Raw genomic sequence first — 15,236 nt, 5'->3', positions numbered from 1 at the left:
TAATCTAATATAAAAATGTTGTACTTAGTTAAATAAAAACAAATATTGATATAATTATATAAAATGTGATGAATGCAACTTTTTCCCCTACTCCTTTTTTATATGTGAATGCACTGCTCAGTTGTTTATAGACTATATGTATTATCTGTATTAAATTCAAAATTTAGGAGGGCAAACTGTGCCTTCACTGTGTATTTTTATGTGTGATTTTGAAAAAGAAAGTTCTACATGCTGTGGTAATTTGAAAATTCCCGAGTTTGTCTGGACCACAGGTCTGGACAGTGATGCAATGTGGGCAGTGATGCAACGTGACTGCATGTGGTCTGACAGATGTGCAGGGCCAGCTTTGGGTTGATGTCTCATGTCTCCCAAAGTCTGTCTGGCTTCAGTCTGCTCAGATTTAAATCTATCATTTCATAGGTGTGCATTTCCCTCCTTTTACATATTCACAGGTCAAAACACTGAAGTAGAACTCTGCAAATGTATAGAACAGTGCATTAATGACCCCTTACAAGTTAAACCAGATGTGACCTTATTTGAAGTGCTATTAATACAATTAGCGTTTAGTGTCAGTGTGTCATAGACACGCACAGTAAGCTGCAGAACAACAAGGTGGATAAAATATGTCAGATCATTATTGAACCTAGCAGAGTATTAAAACCTTCTAAAATAACATTACCAGCCACCATCCCTACACCAGTAGATATTTCAAATAGGCAGGTTGTTTCATTAATATTTGAGGGTCTGTCATGGTTAGCCTTAAGTTGTGCAGAACCTAATTCATTGGTAACAATTCATTTCATTTCATTTCTCATAAATTATTTATTCCTCAGACTCAAATGTAGGCTCTTTCATGCTGGAGTGGATGATAAAGTACTATATGAGAAGCACATGAGTTGTTGATGTAAGCATTTCACACATAGATTTACTGTTAGAACAAAAGTATCCCAACATACCAAAGCCAGATATATGATGTGTACACAACGATCAAAAGAGAAACTGTAGAGTGAACACACACTGCTTCAACTGTCTTTATAATTAAATATGGTGATAGTGCAGTACTTAAAATTTTCAAAATTTAAAGTGAACTTTTATTTTGTGAGTAATATGAGATGATTATATGTGAAGTTACATTATTTCAAAAACAATAGAGATGATAAATTCTCCTATTAGGTACAATCTTCAATTTTCCAATCTGGCTCCAAAACTCCCTTATTTCATTTCAGAATTGTGTCCAGCAGAGGGCAATAAAGGCCGTGGTATTTTCATTACATATACATTGAATTGATGAAATCAAGTCAGGCCACATTGGGTTTGACAGAGATCAGGATCTGCAGGAGGGTTGATGGTCCGAGCCTCTGGCCTAGCAGGACTTATGTCAGAAAGAGAACAAATAAGCTGCTATTTGAGGAAACAGCCTTTAGCAAGGCATTCGACAGCTGACAGCTAAGAGAAGTGTAGACATATCCATAAAGGACCTCACAATGTCCCTTCACGCTCAGTGTAAACGCTGAGACTCGTACAGTTATTCTGCATGGTTGCCTTCATGCAAAGGGAAAAGTTAACTATGTGTAAATGACTGTACAGAGGAGCCAGGCTGATTCAACAGTGGATAAGAAATTGTTTATTTGACTTGAACATAATTACAAGGAAACCAAACAGTCTGCAACATTCTAGCTTCAGTGGGAACCGCTCTAAGTGAATCACACTCAACACAGTAGGTCATCTCAAACTGCTTTTTATTACATCTTAAATAACAGTACATTTTAATATAGTTTCTATCTTGCATCCAGCTTTCGGTTGTACACTGACTGACTTTAAAATTAAATACAAAAGGTGAAAAGGGAACAGTGGGGGTGCAGAGCTCTACAGTTATTTGATGGAGAAAGAGAGAAAAGGAAAGGGAATTTAATTAATTTTTAATATTTTTTATTTCATTTTATTTTTTGCCAACTCCAGGCCTAACGCACAATTACAGCACATTTTTTGTACAGAATGTCGCAGAGAAAAAACAGAATGGAAAAAATGTCACTACTGCTAAAGAAAGAGCGTCTCTGTTTACAAGGAGAAGGGAACAACAGAAAATTCTGCCATTCAGATGCTGCAAGATTTTTTTTTTTCATTTTTTATTAAAGGACAGAAAAAAACCTGTTATAAAATGTTTTTCTTGTAAGTGGAATTTTGTTTGCTACAGTAGGAATGAAAATTTATTTGTTCCATTTGAGATTGTGTATGTTTAGGTGAATAAATGTACGTATGCATGTGTGTACAATTTTAACATTTACGTTACTTCTTAATTTGTGGAATCCCTCCCAAGTATGGACCAAGTAACCGTTTTATGTTGCAGGGTTTGCTTCTCGAGTGCATAGCTTTGACATTTTAGTTGAATCATGTATGCACGGAGTAGCCAAAAACAAAAAGAAGAAAAAAAAAAAAGGAACAAAAAAGAAAAATATAAATACCATTGTATTGATATATTCAACAGGTTATTTTCTTAAAGAAAAACATCAAAGGACTTAATTCCATATGCACCTTTTTAAGCAATTCTACAGCATGCGATTCTAAGAGATAACCCACCCATGGCAGACAACCAAAATCTTTTTTTTTCGTTTTTAACTTAAAAAGTTTCAATATCATTATTTTCAAACATTGATTTATACAACATGTCATTCACAGAGTAGTAACTGCATTTCCAAGCACGGAATGGGCACCTCTGTTAAAAGAGAAACGTCCGGATTGTAACCGGGCTAAAGTGGAGGTACTCCCTACCCAACCAAATCACATCACCGGTCCCAACCACGGGCAACAGAAACCAGGGAAAACAAAACTAAATTAAAGGAGAAAAAAAAAGAATAAAAAAGGGGGCGGGGTGGATTATGATCCGATGGGTTAATCTTCATTTAATTATTCTACACTGTCGCCAGACAAAAAGGTGTAAGAATGGTTAAAATGGTTTGTATTTTTTTGTTGTTTTTCGTTTTAAAAACGAGCATTCATTATCATAAACAGCATGTGCTTGGTTAGTTAACTTTTTTTTTCTTTAGACATTATTCTATATATGCAAAGTTTAATTTTTGTGCAAACAAAGATTTGTGGACTACACTGGAAAAAAAGAAACAGTAAAAGTATCATGGGACTAAATATACAGAAGGGCCAGAAGTGGCTTGAGGACTCCCTGTTGAAGCTCAATTCTCTCACTTTGTTCTCCAGTGGGATAAAGCTGGGTTTAAAATGACATGATCTGGAGGTTCTTTTAGTTGTCAACTTAAAAACATTCTCTAAAATGTGTAAAGACTAGGACATAAAACAAAGCTTTGATCCTCATTTTAAACATTAACTGACAGTTCACTGATCTACTTCTCTTTAACAAAAAATAATAATGAAAACAACAAAGAAACAAAAATAAACATGGCCAAAAAGCTATTAAGAGTTAGATCACTGTCATGTAATAACCTTCACTCAGACCTGTGTATAATGAGGACGCAGGACACGTTTGCTTGTGGTGGCGGCAGCGGTGGAGGGGTGTTTGTATTTTCACTTACTACAATACCAGACCATGGTCATGGGAGGAATGCACAATTTTTCCCTCCATTCCATTTAGAAACCACTAAATTCCTCAAGCTTTTTTTTTTCTTTTTTTGTAGCTGAATGAGTGACAGACAATTGTGCTCTTTTAAATGAGAAGGAGAGAGAGAGAATTTTTGCCCTTGATAGTTTTTTGGGGTGTTTGGAGTCAGTATCATGGTGTTTTTGAAAAGATTGGATATGCAATAAAATTGAACATTGTGATGTTGGAATGGTCTTCCACTCAACTTTGGAGTCCAAATGCCGTCTGCAAGAAAAAAAAACAAACAGGAGACTGATATATTAGATAATAGATACTAGACAACTGCAAAGTTATTCAATCAGCCGTTGATCATATGTGCACATCACTTTGTACACGTGTGATTAGCAGTTACAGATGTAAACAAAATATGGCCATATATTTGTTTACTCATGTTTAAGATGTAAAATTTTGAAGTTACTTAAGACTTGACAAGAATTTCAAAGGGATCAAACAGAAATTGTCACTGTATTACAAAAAAAACGACATCAAATGGGATGAAAAACACTTTAAATCTATTGAAATTTAACACAGAGCCCCTCAGGTGACATAATTCCACTATATTTAGCAGATGTGATTATTTGTTTTCACTTCATGTTTCAGGTGCTGCACCTTCATTCCCAGCCCCCAGATGGCAGTAAAAACAAACTCTAGATGAGGCTGCGCTGTTACCAAACCAGGGCTCTGACAGCCATCACCAGATAAACCTTCCTCTGGCTTCATTTACCTTCAGACTCTAGTTCCAGATCTTGAGGAAGCTGTCCCAGGACCCTGTTGCCACTGCCATGCCGTCGTCGGTCACACCCAAGCAGCTCACCCGGTTATCATGACCAGCCAGGACTCCTACGGAGACAGCAGAGACTGAGACACTGCAACAACCCTGCTCTGCCTGAAGGATATCACATGCTAGGTTAGAGTTGGCTATGACGACTGAATTACATGAATTCATTTCTACATGAATGACATGTCTGTGGAAACCTGTGCTAATTCCTACAGCGTGAAAACATTGAGAAACATTGGGTTTCAGGGCGTTTGGGGTCCTGATACCTGCCTCTCTGACACATTTTTGTTGTTTGTTTAAAAGCATAGAGTCATATTGATTCCAAATGACAGTGACTGAGCCTTTAGACAATTATTAAAAGGCTAATACTGCCCCAATATGCTGATAATCAAAATTCTGCCCACCAATTTCAATGGATCAAATAAGTGTGTGTGTGTGTGTTATATTTGAATTAGCCTGCTCAGATGTGGGCCTCCTCTGATCCCTAACCCACAATGCAGTCAATAGCTGTAAAGTATTCATGCCTCCACAGGGGCTCCTCACTGCTGGAGCAGGTGATTCTTGGTATATTAACACTTTTTATACTGTGGCAAAAAAAAAAAAAAAAGCTCTAGAGAAAGTTGCTTGCTGATCAACAGGCTTGTCACTTCTGCAGAGTGCAGTCCTCATCTAGTCTTCTGTAGTGAGCACATTCACATCTGCTGGCACTTGAGATCCCAAGTCCCACTTCAACAAATATTTACAACTATAATGCTTATATAACACAGCATATACAAAATCATACAAACATCACATGTATATATAGACTCCACTGGTACAGCAGCCAATTCTGACCTCCTGCTCTTTGGTAAAGGGCGATGTAAGGTGGTGTGTGGAGGGTTGTGGGTGGCACAATGTGAAGCCCCAAGTCTGCCGCAATGTCAAGGAGGGGGGCTACATGAAAATAATGCTACAACAACAACCACCCATGAAGAAGCCACTTCCTGTGTGAATACATTCAATGTCACGTTGGCAAAATGACAATATTCATCTTGCATTTTTTAAACAATTTAAAGGAAGGTTAGTATCTTGAATTTAGTCTCTAAAACTACACCTTCCACCAGCCCAGCTCTTCTATCCCCAGTGGTCAATGTTTCTTCCCCCATATACCCTTTAAATAGAAAAGGTATGTACAGTGGCTATAAAAAGCATTTGCCAACACTAATCAACAGATAAAAATGCAACAGCCTTAATTTCAAGTGGTCTGAATCCTGTCAGGTTTCATAAACAGTGAGTAAACAGGAATTTCCAAGTCCTGCCACATATTCTGGATTGCACTGTGGTCTGAACTCTGACATGTCACCAATTACATGTTAGAGGAACCCCTGCAGCATGGTGCTGGGGTTTGATGTGTTTGATGTATGTTTGGTTTGCACCAAATGCAGTGTTGAGTACTTTTGTCTGATCATACCATCAATTTTCTTCTGCTTTCCCACTTCTTCCCAGTTGCCTTCTAGCAAGCACTAGTCCACATGTCATGTGAGTTTTTTTAAACAAGCATAAAGCTGCGACTTGTGAAGCTGCCAGGCAAGACTTGTTGTATGACTATGTCTCCCATTGCAGCCATTGAGCCCTGCAGCTCCTCCAGTGTACCCACAGACCTCTTGGTGGTTGGCTGTATTCTGTAGCACATTCAGTGCCTTCAAAGGTTTTCTTGTATTCTTTGCCTGATTCGTACTACTCAGTTAATGTTTCATAACTTTGTTTGGAAATACTAATTTGCCTTCATGATCAACCATGGATCATGAAGATATCAGGTTGGTACATTAGTATAACACTTTCCCCAACAATAAAACCAAAGGCACCATGTTTCATTTTTGTCATATTACCCAAACTTAATAAAACAAAACTCTGTACTTGTTGATCTGCTTTTTAATTCATAATTTGGAATCTAAATGGTATCACTTCATACTTTAAGTACTATAGATGTTGTCAAACTGTGGAAAATGCTTCTGAGGATTTTCAATCTGTTGCAGTGATTAACTTATGTGTCTGTTGGTATTTCATGTCATCCACCTCTGACGTGACTGAGGTTTGTTCCCTGACAAACACTGATGCATTAATCTAACCATAATTCTGCCTTTTGATGATATTCATGACAGCTCCATGGCCAACTAATTTGTATGGTTTATTTGTTTGCAGTAAAATAAGCACATATCTTCTAAGAGCTGTGCTTAACTTTATAGAAACTAGACTTTGGTGGAAGGCGAATGAAACCTGGATCTAGTTCTGAACAGTGTCCGGGACAGATCTGCTCAGTTTCTCCACACACCTCTACTCCACATTTTTGACTGAGCCAACACTGAACCCTAACCTTTACTGCAGGTTAATCACAGGGCTGAAAGTTCTACCACTGTAATGGAGGCAACATGCAAATATTGACTTATTAGCCTATAAAATTACATGAGCAGTTGTTGGTTTACCATAGTTTTAAGGTATTTTAGGGATTTTAGCCTGAAGCACTCCTAATTCACCTAAAATATGTCTTCTGTTCGCTGTCTATCAGACATGTTTTTGATTTGTTATGTGGTTTTTGTCCCATTAGTTCAATTCCCAAATCACAGAAGACAGAAAAGCCTCTTGAAGTTCCCTTTAGGATGGAGTAGTCTGTCAGGCCTGTGTGGTGGCTTACCTGCACGGTCGGCCTTCAAAGTGTCCCAGACGTTGCAGTTGAAATCGTCGTAGCCGGCCAGCAGTAGGCGGCCACTCTTGGAGAATGCCACGGAGGTGATACCGCAGATGATGTTGTCATGTGAGTAAACCATCAGCTCCTGGTCAGCACGCAGGTCAAACAGCCGGCAGGTAGCGTCGTCTGAGCCTGTGGCAAAGGCGTTGCCATTGGGGAAGAACTGCAACAAAGGTCAAGGGAGATTTTTAATGTCAATACTTTTGCACATGCACCCCTCACCTCCGATTGATTGTAGGAAATTATACGAATGTCTTTACTGAGTAAGTTTGATTAAATTTGTGATTATCCTGAAGTTGTGTAACAGGAAGTAGCCACACCTTTTTCTGTGTTGCCAGTCACTTGAAAGTGTAAAAGTGTTAATATGTGGCACCATATCATTTCACGTCTTTTTTTTTTTTTTTTAAAGACCTCATAGTCGTCGCTCAAAGAGCAAAGCATATGGATTACTTTTTCAGTAACAATTATCTAATGTACACAACTATGAACTCCTCTGAAGCAATAATTTTGAAGCACAAAGTCATAACATCTCCTTGTGAATGCAGTGACAGGACTTGGCCTCAGCAATGCAGGAAACATTATGAACACAGCTTTGAAAGAAAAACAAACAAATGCAGTGTCACTGTTACGGCCACCATCATCAGACCTGATCTTCTTGATTTGCAGTTTGGTTATAAAACGAGTGACTTTACTCACAGTTGCTCTGACTTCATATGGATATGTTGCCAATGTCCAGGACATTGTCGCCTTGGTATGATTAACATGTAAGACAGAGAGAGTGTGTGGTGTGTGTGTGGTGTGTGTGTGTGTGTGTGTGTGTGTGTGTGTGTGTGTGTGTGTGTGTGTGTGTGTGTGTGTGTGTGTGTGTGTGGCCTTACACAGATGGCGTTGATGTCTGACTCGTGGCCAGTGAAGGTCTGTCGGCACATTCCTTCTCTGATGTCCCAGAGCTTGGCCGAGGCATCGCAGGCTCCAGACACAAACAGCCTGGTGTCGGGTGCCAGAGAGAGGCTCATGACATCACCGGTGTGGCCGGCAAATGTAGTTGTCTGCTGACCGGTCTCAATGTCCCACAGAGCACTGCAAGAGAGCAGAATCAACACTGTCAAATCTCAGCTGTAACATAAAAAAACAACCAGAGCCATTCAAGAAGGAAGGTGACTGCATAAAGCTAACCTAATCCAGACAGGTAGCTCTCTAGCACACAGGGTTGGCTGGGATCTTGGGAACTGATATTGCCGTTATGTTTTCATACATATATACATATTACATATAAATATTGTTGATAACCATAAAAACCTACAGAGGATGGACAAAATAATATATGATAGCCCAGCAATTAACAGTATATTTGAAGATTAGATTATTCAAATTTTGATGAAATGCTATCAAAGAGCATTTTTTGAGATCGATTATCTGTGGTGGGGTTGTATCAAACTGGATTAGGTGCAGTATCACAACTCACCAGGTGGTGTCTCCAGAGCTGGTGACAATCTGGTTGTCATCCAGGAAGCGACAGCAGGACAGGTAACCTGTAAGGAATCAAACACACTGATTGAATACCTCATTTATGACAGACCGGCTTTTCTATAATAATAAGAGGTACAGGCTTCATGTCCAAACTGTCTGCACAGAGGAAGAAATCTTACTCCGAATCTCTCTGAGAACATCATGTTTCTCTGTATGTGTGGGGATGAATCGACTAACTCACTAACAGAAACAGAAAAAAAGAAGCTGCAGGGCATCTAATGGGTCATGACTTGCTTCCATGGTACATCCTTTACTAGCTGGCAGAGTGTATGTACCCCTCCCTATAGCGAAGGAACTAGAACTAAAATGCTGACACACTTCCTGCATCATGTGACACTGATCAGATGAACGCTCCTTGCCTAAGAGCTCAACACTTTCATTAGTCTGAGCTGGGATATGGCTCAACCAGCTCCTGTTTTTATAGAGACACACACACCATGTGACTGGCATCTTTCAGATGTGAGAGTAAGTTAAGGTTACACAAATACCTGGGGTTCACACAGAAAAAAAAGAGCACACTGTGCATCAACAAATAACAGAATAGTTACATTTGACTAGTTGTTTGTAGGAGGACTTAAGAAAATATATGTGAAATGCTCTCACTAGTCTGGGGAAAGTATCCCATCCTCTACCTGATAAAAGCTACATTTCCTCAATTTTCCAAATTAACTGTGATGGGTTTGATCTATTCTCCTATCAAAGGAAGAGACACATTAAGCACTTCACATGGGCTGGGTGAACATGATCATGCTGATGTTTGTCTACTGATGATTCACATTTTCAGTTACTTCTCACTGTCATTCAAACAATATTATGTGTGGACGTTAGAGGAAATTTAACATTAATTCATTTTTAAAATTTCATCACGTAGTTTTTCCACTACGCACAGTATGAGTAGTAAATATCAGCAGCCACTGTTGATGCTTATGAGTGACCAATCTGGAGAAGTCAGTATTCCTGAATAGAGGATTGGTCCAAATTTGTGTTCTTGTTGCTGGTCACTGAGGCTCCTCCTCTCTAGTCTGTGATGCCTGAAACCCGATTGAGTTCGCCAAAACTCAAGATGCCAAAATGTATTAAATATCATTACACACCACCTGGGTGGTAGAGTGACACAGCTTTAAGGGAGGTGAGTGTCAATTCTGTGTCATTCACACAGAAAAATGACAGAGGTCAGCAGTGAGGCATTAATTACACATAACTATGTGAAACTGGCCTCAAATACAACTTTTATTGTCCCATAGTCTCCAGAATCTTTATGAACTGTAGATGACGTTGAGGGTAGATATCGAGTACATCAGTATAAATATGAACTATTGACAGATCGATCTGACCTTCAAAAAAAAAACCAAAAACAAGTCTGTATCGGGATGTGTCCAGCCTACCTGTGTGCCCGGCCAGCTCACGGCTGACACGCACATTTCCCTCACGGGTCTTCAGGTTGTAGATGGAGCAGATGTTGTCCAGACCTCCACAGGCGACATAGTTCCCAGAGGGGGCATAGGCGCACGTCATCACCCAGGAGGAGCGCAACGGGATGGCGTGGACCTGGAAAAGAGGAGGAAGATTTAATATTAGATAGTATGCAGTGACAGATGGAAGAGAGAGAGAGAGAGAGAGAGAGAGGGGAGGGCAAGCGACAAAGTGTGTCCGCAATATTAACTTCACTTTCCAAGGGCACAATGCCCACTATAAATAGCATTACTTGGCGCCCTCAAAGACTTGTGAATTGTTTTATAATGAACTCAGCATTTTATCTAAATGACACCAGCTGCCAAGCAATGTGGGATTAATGGTTAATTCTGACTTAAGATAGTTAAACAGGTAAAGACAATAGTTCAGCTGAGAATAATTCACTAAATCAAGTCTTTTGGAAATCTCCACTCTGTTCTGGCATCAATCAAGCCTCTTGTTTCACCAGATGGTTTCAAATTTTTGATTTTTGATTTGTACTGGTGCAAAGATCTGCTGTCCCCTGTCTGGTCAGGTTTAGGATCAATTTTAACACTGAAGCGTTGTGAGGTCTGACTTTGAGAAATACGGGATCACAGACATTTTTGCCTCATGTACCAAAAGTGGTTTTACTTTCAGTTTTAGAAAAAAAACTCCCTTTGGGCAAGCTGACCGATGAGGTAATATTTTGTGGTGACATCATTACTTAATTTACTCCTTTTCGGTGATAATATTTGCGTTTATTGTTCCACTGCGTTTCAGAGTCAACCAATAAAAAAACAAACAACTAAATAACAGCAGAGAATTGTTTGTAATGGGGATGTTTGCACATTCAGGAGCTCAACACAACACCTGCAATAATTTAGTATAAGAAAGTATAAAAAAAAACATGAGAATTACAGGCCACTGACATCGCTTCATTGCGGTGTTTCTGGTGTTATTACCTTGTTTGTGGTGTAGCTGTCCCAAATAATGAGTTTGCCGTCCTGGGAGGCGCTGACCAAAAGCCTGATGGAAAGAAAGAGAAGACAGCTCAAACTGTAGCACAATTTAAAACGTCCTGAGTCCCTTCGAACCTCAGGAAAGGTTTCATGTCAGGTTGAACCAGCAGACAAACACAGCAAGAAGGATGACATCATTCTGCATCTGTTACATGCCCATTTTAGATGTACGCACAACAAATGGCATTTTTGATCTAATTCTGTGACGTGTATGTTCTTGTCATCTAGTGATGGATACACCAGATGTGGCGGTATTGTTTCTTTCTTTTTGAATATTTAGATTAGTTCTATCTAAATATATGACTGCATTGCAATATGTGACATTACATGTGTGTGCAAGTGTCTGGTCAGTATCCACAGTGGGTGTATGCTGTAGGAACTATAGCCTGTTCTCTGTCCTGTTCTACAATACAACAATTAGGGGGAATATGAATACAAAGATACAATGACTACACTGTAAACCTGCCATTAAAGTCAGCACCTTAGCCTCATATTTACCGTTTCATTTTAAACCCAATGTGCAGAAGTACAGAGTCTACACAACAGAACATGTGTCGCTGTCCAAACACTTTCAGACTGCATCATGTATTATATGGGGTTTGCAGTCCCTCCATGTCCTTTGTTTAATTGATTATGGATATTGTGTGTAATTGTAATGGGGAGAAAACAAGCAGAACAATGTTTTGTTTTTTTTTATGAGTGAGTATGACAACAAATAGCAAACGATCTGAGTCACATGATCCAATAGGCTGTCTATATATGTGTGCAGAGATAAGGGGTTTGTTGAGGGTCCATCGTAGAAGCTAAATGTTGTCATGTTCAACAGAGTCTTGTTGTACGGACTCTTCTTCAACCTTCTTCAAAACAAAAACTGCAAAAGCCACAAATGTGAATTTAAAAACTCGGTCTGACTAATGAGCAAACACCGAGGTGTATGGAGTATACGCAGACAAATCATGTTCGGTAATGAATTTAAAAACTTTTAATCTAGTACCTGCAAACAATTGTGCCACTGCAGTATTTCAAAGCTGCTGCTGCATCAACATCACAGTATTACACAGAATGGACACTGCTAATCCAACAAACTACTGATCCAGACAGCTGAGGCATACTGATTCATGCCTGTGTAATTATACTACCATATAAATAACTTTCAAGAGCATTTATTTTCTTTTAATATTTTATGTGACTCAAAAACACAGCCAGCAAACCCTGCATGATAAGCGCAGTCTTTCTAAGAGGAACCATTACAAACCCTGTTTTTGCCTTCGAGAGAGGGCTCTCAGGCACCTCTGCGGCTGTGCTATGTGGGTGAATCCAACAAGAGTAACCACAGTGATGGTCCCAATGCACATAGGAAAAGGAGTGAACACACCAAGGCCTGCTGGGACTGTGCAAATCTTAACTACCGGGCTGGCCAGGAACACGCTCACATGTGCACAATCCAGCAGATAATAAGCCGGGGACAGAGTGGTTTGTGCTGGGAATTCTAGTCCAGAGGAAAATGAAGTATCATCTTCCTGGTCTTAAAACGAAGACATTAAACGCAAATAATCAAAGCCTGGGATGATGTACTAACTTCGGATTAGACTCCACATCAACTTCCGGTGTAATGCAGGCAAGCGCGCGCGTGTGTCAGCTCTGAGACAATGATGCAATGCTTTGAGGCGCTCACTTTCTAGAGCTCTTACATCAACAGGTCTGAGAAAAGACCCACAAATCAAACCATGTTCACTGCATTTTCTCATTTCCCCCTCATCATTTTTAAAACTGAAACAAAAACCCAGTTTTGAATTCATAATGCAGTCATCAGGTCTGTTTGAGTAACCGTGTGTAACCGTCAGTGACGCAGCAAAGCGCAGGGAGCAGAGGGTGTGTGCAGTAGTTTTGTAAAGCTGAAGTGAATATCAGGAAAGTAAAAAGGGAAACATAAGACACAGCCCCACTTTCCATTGTGTCTAATGTTTGTCGTCGTTGTTGTGAACCTCAGGTAATGTTAACAGCTTCCCTGCTAAACCAAATGCACTCAGGTGTCTGGGCCTCATTTACATAAGGTGTACAGCTGTGATGTTATGTTAAGAATACAACTTTAATGAGGCAAAGGGCTAATAAAAGGACTAATAAAAAAAGAAATGGTTCATAATATTTTGCCACTGATGTCGATGTGTGATCACAAGTCTGTCTGTTAAATTCACTGCAGTTCTGGTATTTTGGCTGTTCTGCAACAGTGATACACAATAAAATGACTGAATATTTAATTCTTAGCAAATGAGGATTGGTTTGAAAAATAACTATCTTCTGTAATCATAAGGCGACTATAAAAAGATCAGTCTTATATCAGTAAAGCCATAAAAACAAAAACAAAACACAACTGTTGGGTCAACTGTGGTTATGAAGAAATCTTTTCATGTGGGACTTGATTTATGACTCACTGATTTCATGAGGATTGAGGTTATTTAGTTCTACATTCAAGCTCCATCAGTTGATGCCAATACAAAGTACAACTGTACCAAAGTTTTAGTAAAAACCACACTTTTTCCTCTAAATGAAAACTAAAATGTCTGACTTCTCACATGCACTGAAATAAAACCAAAGAGGAACAAAGAATCTCTTCCCTCAACAGATTAGGGCAGTGATTTGACTGCAGCTATTGAGTAATGTTGGGCACTGAATCAATGAAAGCAGGCCAGTCTCATGTTGTATTACTGAGGTGCTCACATTGCAGAGGGGTTGTCACACTAACACGATGATCAGCAGCAACAACGTACTGTAAGGTTGCCATGGTAATGGTGCCAATCCTATTGTTAAGTTTTTGTTTCCCTTTTCATTTGACATTATGACCTTGAAAAGGAAAGATTTTGTTACCAAAAATAACAACTGATTTTTTCAATTAACTCTAAAACAACTATCATAAAACAACTACAAATATTTGTGTCTTACAGGCATTTTAAGTGTTGTAAGATACGTATTAGTGTAGTTGAGGGGTCTATAGAGTATTAACTAGATATATGATTGGCCACTGAGGGGAAGTGGAACTAACTGATGGGTTTCTTTCTCAAACTGTTGGAAACCCACCCCAGTCTGATTCAAGGAGCGTCTCCGTCACGGCTAAAAATAGCGGAGCACAGGTCAAAACATCTCTGTGTGACCTTCTTTCTGGGTGGCTGAATCTCAGCAGGTAGTCTAATAAATACCTGACCCGTTTGGGAGGTGAAACATTAACAGATGAAATAAACAAACAGGAAGAGCTGACAGTGGGTAAACACAGTGGTGGATCTTTTTTTTTTTTTTTTTTTTTTTTTTTTTAGGAACATCACTGGGAGGATGATGAGGTGACATAGCAGTTTGCAATGGCCTCTGTGGACTGACGCACACCAGCACCACAGTGATTAAGTTGTTGGTTGCTGAGGTGTGTGCAACTCTGGGGAAAAGGCTTCATGTGAGGTGAGGAGTGTTGCTTCATCTGTCTTGACTATCAGCCTCAGCACAGCTCTGACAAAGGCTGACTCCATTTTGAGTATTTTCCCTACCCACATACCCCACCCCCAACACACACAAACATGGTCATAGACACACAACACAGTAGACACACTGAAAGATAGAGTGACTAATGAATGCCCAATGTGCTTTTGACAAAACATGCATTACCTATTGTGCATGTGCACAAACTTCCTGCTGCTGAATTGTCACAACACTGAGCATGTGCGAGGTCGCATGTAAAGAAAAGGACCTGTGAGCTGATGTAGAAGGTCATGATTTTACCATGACCCTCAGGAGAAGTAACAAGCACAAAGACAGTCGAGCACGGTTTTATATCAATACCCTGCATTTAGGGCGAGGGGGGGTGGGGGTGGTGGAGCTGGGCTGTTGGGATGAAATATTTAGTTAATGGACAGAATAGAGTTGAATGGGATTACCTCGAGTCAGTGCCCCAGTGCATGGCATAGATTTTAGCCAGATGCCCCCTCAGTGTCCGTCTAGTGCGCATCTGAATTCGGCCAACAGGGTCGATGTTAGCTGTGATCTACACAAAGTTAAGATCAGAGAAAAAGTCACTTTGAGACTGTTATACATTTGTCTTCCAGTAGTTAAGCGTGGTAAGGTGGCATCTCTACTTTATCTCTAATTTAAAAATATGACTAA

At 39.6% G+C, this 15,236-nt stretch overlaps 1 protein-coding gene across 3 annotated transcripts in view; it reads right to left on the bottom strand.

Annotated features, from left to right (window-relative positions):
- Nucleotides 1–1,722: 1,722 nt before the first annotated feature.
- The window catches only part of gnb1a (guanine nucleotide binding protein (G protein), beta polypeptide 1a), a 39,006-nt gene continuing 25,492 nt past the window's right edge, over nucleotides 1,723–15,236 (bottom strand). For all 3 annotated transcript variants that reach the window (XM_071475318.1, XM_071475319.1, XM_071475320.1), the window contains exons 4-11: nucleotides 15,011–15,117; nucleotides 11,037–11,100; nucleotides 10,026–10,188; nucleotides 8,576–8,642; nucleotides 7,989–8,190; nucleotides 7,057–7,273; nucleotides 4,332–4,447; nucleotides 1,723–3,832 (exon numbers count right to left, since the gene is read on the bottom strand). In XM_071475318.1, coding sequence (XP_071331419.1) covers nucleotides 4,341–4,447; nucleotides 7,057–7,273; nucleotides 7,989–8,190; nucleotides 8,576–8,642; nucleotides 10,026–10,188; nucleotides 11,037–11,100; nucleotides 15,011–15,117 — 927 coding nt within the window. In that variant the 3' untranslated portion in view covers nucleotides 1,723–3,832; nucleotides 4,332–4,340. The remainder of the gene's footprint in view (nucleotides 3,833–4,331; nucleotides 4,448–7,056; nucleotides 7,274–7,988; nucleotides 8,191–8,575; nucleotides 8,643–10,025; nucleotides 10,189–11,036; nucleotides 11,101–15,010; nucleotides 15,118–15,236) is intronic.

The sequence above is a fragment of the Trachinotus anak genome, unplaced genomic scaffold, assembly GCF_046630095.1.
Source record: "Trachinotus anak isolate AG129_WGS33_773 ecotype Australia unplaced genomic scaffold, CSIRO_AGI_Tana_v1 ptg000004l, whole genome shotgun sequence".
Lineage (NCBI taxonomy): Eukaryota > Metazoa > Chordata > Actinopteri > Carangiformes > Carangidae > Trachinotus > Trachinotus anak.
The sequence above is the reverse complement of the archived record's forward strand: the minus strand, read 5'-3'. Positions and strand labels throughout refer to the sequence as shown.